The sequence below is a fragment of the Neltuma alba genome, unplaced genomic scaffold (genome assembly GCF_004799145.2).
Source record: "Neltuma alba isolate B1F8T4 unplaced genomic scaffold, ASM479914v2 tig00013022_pilon, whole genome shotgun sequence".
In the NCBI taxonomy this organism is placed as follows: Eukaryota; Viridiplantae; Streptophyta; class Magnoliopsida; order Fabales; family Fabaceae; genus Neltuma; species Neltuma alba.
This window is the reverse complement of record NW_021637369.1, coordinates 410,192-413,300: the sequence shown is the minus strand read 5'-3', so window position 1 is coordinate 413,300 and position 3,109 is coordinate 410,192. Positions and strand designations below refer to the sequence as shown.

Genomic DNA, 3,109 nt, shown 5'->3' with positions numbered 1-3,109 from the left:
AATAGAAGGTATTAGTTTTTCATAACGTAACGGATCAATGTTTAAATTCCTATTAAGACAAACTGCATTTAGTGTCTGAAAATACCTTGAATAGGATTAAATCCAATAAAAAGATTCCATACTTTAGCTATAAAAAAAACTTTGCTAACTTTGGCATTGACTTCCCCCCCCCCCCTCAGGAGCAGGAAATACATAAAATTCTTAGCGTTGCACGTGCGCTGATAATTCGTCAAATCTTAAGTTTACATCCATTAATATTGTGTTCATAATTTCAGCGTTGGTGCTTTATTTTACGTCGGTGTTGGAATTTTCTCTGAATTTACCAAAAGACCCTTCCATTTCCTCGAGGGTTTTGCCCTGTGTTTCTGGGAGCATAGTGTAGAAAAAGATCCATCCAGCGACCGCCATGGCCGCATACAGAAAGAAGGCCCCACCAATAGTCATGGCCTTCGACAAGGATAGGAACGTCATTGAGATGACCCCGCTCATGATTCTATTAACCACAGCTCCCATAGCCGCACCCTGGGCGCGTAGCCTCGAGGGAAGGATCTCTGTGCTGTAAACCCACGTGATTGGACCAGCTCCAATCGAGAACGTCGCTACGGAGGTCAGCACCGCTGCGATGCTTAATCCAACGGCCCACATCACTTTGGTATCTGAATCTCCAATGATTGTAAGGCACGTGGCTAGAGTAAGAAGGGAGATTATGATACCTCCGAAACTAGTCAGCAACAACGGGCGTCGCCCGACCCGATCCAAAAAGAAGGTGGCGACCAAGATGAAGATCGTCTTTGTGAATCCGACGGCTACAGTTGCGACAAGCTTTTGGTTATCGGATGCAATGCCGGCCTTTTGGAATATGGTGGGGCTGTACAAAACGACGGAGTCTAAACCAATGGCTTGTTGAAAGAAGTGGATGCCGAGGGCAGCGACGACGATGTGACGAACGGCCGGTGAAGGATGAATGAACATCTCCTTCCATACGCCCTTGCCGGTGCTTTGCTTGCTCGTTTGAACGACGTCGTCGTCGTTGTCGTCGTCGTTGTCGTCGTCGTTGTAGCTCCCCAGGATCCCTACCGCTGACTTGATGTCGGCCAGTCTTAGCCGAGCTTCTTCTTCGGAATCAGAAGTTTTGTCAAGGACTCGCCGCGCTTCGCCCAGCCGACCCCTCATCACGAGCCATCGGGGGGACTCCGGCATGACCAACACTCCGAATGAGATTAACAATGAAGGAACGACTCCGACTCCGAGCATGAGCCTCCAGCCAAGCCGAAGTGGTAGCTTCGAAAATGCTAAGTTCGAGACGTATCCAAGCAAAATCCCGGTGTTGATGAAAACCTGAAAGATATGATGCATAACACAACAGGCGTTAACTGCTTTATATTCTGTACTTGTTTTTGCTTCTGCGTTTGTGAGGATGAAGGAGATGATCGAGGATGATACCTCAGGGAAGGAAGTGAGGAAGCCACGAGAGGATGCGGGGGAGACTTCGGCGGTGTAGACTGGGGCGATCATGAGGGCATAACCGATGCCGATGCCGGCGATGAAACGACCGAACATGAGGAAGGTGTAGTTTGGGGAGAAGCCCATGAGAATGGCACCGGCGAAGAAGAAAGCTCCGGCAAATACGATGGTATAACGACGGCCGATCCAATCAGAGGTTCTTCCGGCGAGGAAGGAGCCTATGGGAGAGTAGAGGTTGATAATTCCGATCAAGATTTCCACTTGCACGTCCGATATGTGTAGGTCTCTCCTTATGTAGATAACTGCTCCACTCATGACCCCAGTATCTGTGATAATGGTCGAAATCATTTTGCAGAATGAAAATAATAATAATTTTTTGGTGCAGAGAAAGAAGAGACACAGAAATTAAACCAACCATAACCAAGCAAGATGGAAGTCATGGAGGCCAAAATAGAACAAGCCAGAGCATAAGTGATCCTTTTAGGTTTCTTGGGAGGGTCAAAATCTGCTACGGCATTGTTTATCAGGGCTGTTTGCTCAGATGCCATGTTCATCAGTTTGATGAAGGATTAATTCTAACAGAGAAAGTGCATAAGATTGTGATCATGAGGAGATTCCTTGAGGTTGAAGAAGATGGAAGGGGTACGGTTGACCTTTCGTTCCCATTCTTTTTGGATTAATACAATTTTTTAATTGTTTAAGTTGTCCTCATTTTAATTTTAATCCTTCAAATTTCATATTACTACCTTTAATTCTTAATATAAAAACTAGTTAACTAATTACTACATATGTTTCTATTTTTTTTAGATTGGGGTCATATATTTTAAATCAAATTAAAAGTTAAACTAACTTTTATATTAAGCATTAAAGGTAGTATATGTTTTAGTTCATCAAATTTTTTTATTTAAAATATTAATTCATATAATTTAATAAAAACTTGGACATATTTTGTTTCTTAAGGAACTACAGCCTATATCCAATATGAAGGCAAACTTGAAATTATATTAAACCCTTTTTTTTCAGACAAACCTTTCGTTTTCTCCCATGAAAACAAAACAAAAAACGAAGACTTTTCGACTATATGGATTTGCTTCCACGCATGTTTAATGTTCGTCACAAGTACTACTGAGTTTTAGCGATTTAATTATCACTAAATTCTATAACTTATCCCGCAGGATCTTATGCTTGCTTCATCTTCACGACATTGATAATTATAATCTTTTCTTTTTGGGCCAACGATTGGTAATTATAATCACATTACATATAATAAGTTTCCCACGTTTGTTGGGGGTTGAGTTTCAAGCAACTATGTTATATAAATAAAGACTAAAATAAAAGAGATATGATATTTTATGAAAGATGATCATTTTTTATGTAATTGTTTTATGTGGGTTGGATAAAATTTTCTTTCAATAAAAAAATTAAATAAGTTTTCTACCTTTTTGAATTGAGTTATATGATATAAATAAAGATTTAAACAAAAGAGATTTGATTTTTTTCAGATGAAACAAGGGTATTCCCAAGTCATATTGGACTTGAAACTAATTCCTTTTGGGTTGGGTTTAGAGTAGTTAAGAAACAGCCCTCCCAACAAGTGCGCTTCTCAGGATTCGAACATATGTTCTCCTCTTTATGTGGGCAAGGC

At 40.9% G+C, this 3,109-nt stretch overlaps 1 protein-coding gene across 1 annotated transcript; it reads right to left on the bottom strand.

Moving 5' to 3' along the window:
- Positions 1–260: 260 nt before the first annotated feature.
- On the bottom strand, positions 261–2,043 carry LOC114733651 (polyol transporter 5-like). Its single transcript, XM_028921144.1, has 3 exons — positions 1,880–2,043; positions 1,444–1,790; positions 261–1,338 (listed from the first exon to the last, which is right to left on the bottom strand). Exons 1-3 carry the CDS (start codon positions 2,016–2,018, stop codon positions 286–288), a joined length of 1,539 nt encoding a protein of 512 aa, XP_028776977.1. The 5' UTR covers positions 2,019–2,043; the 3' UTR covers positions 261–285.
- Positions 2,044–3,109: the final 1,066 nt, after the last annotated feature.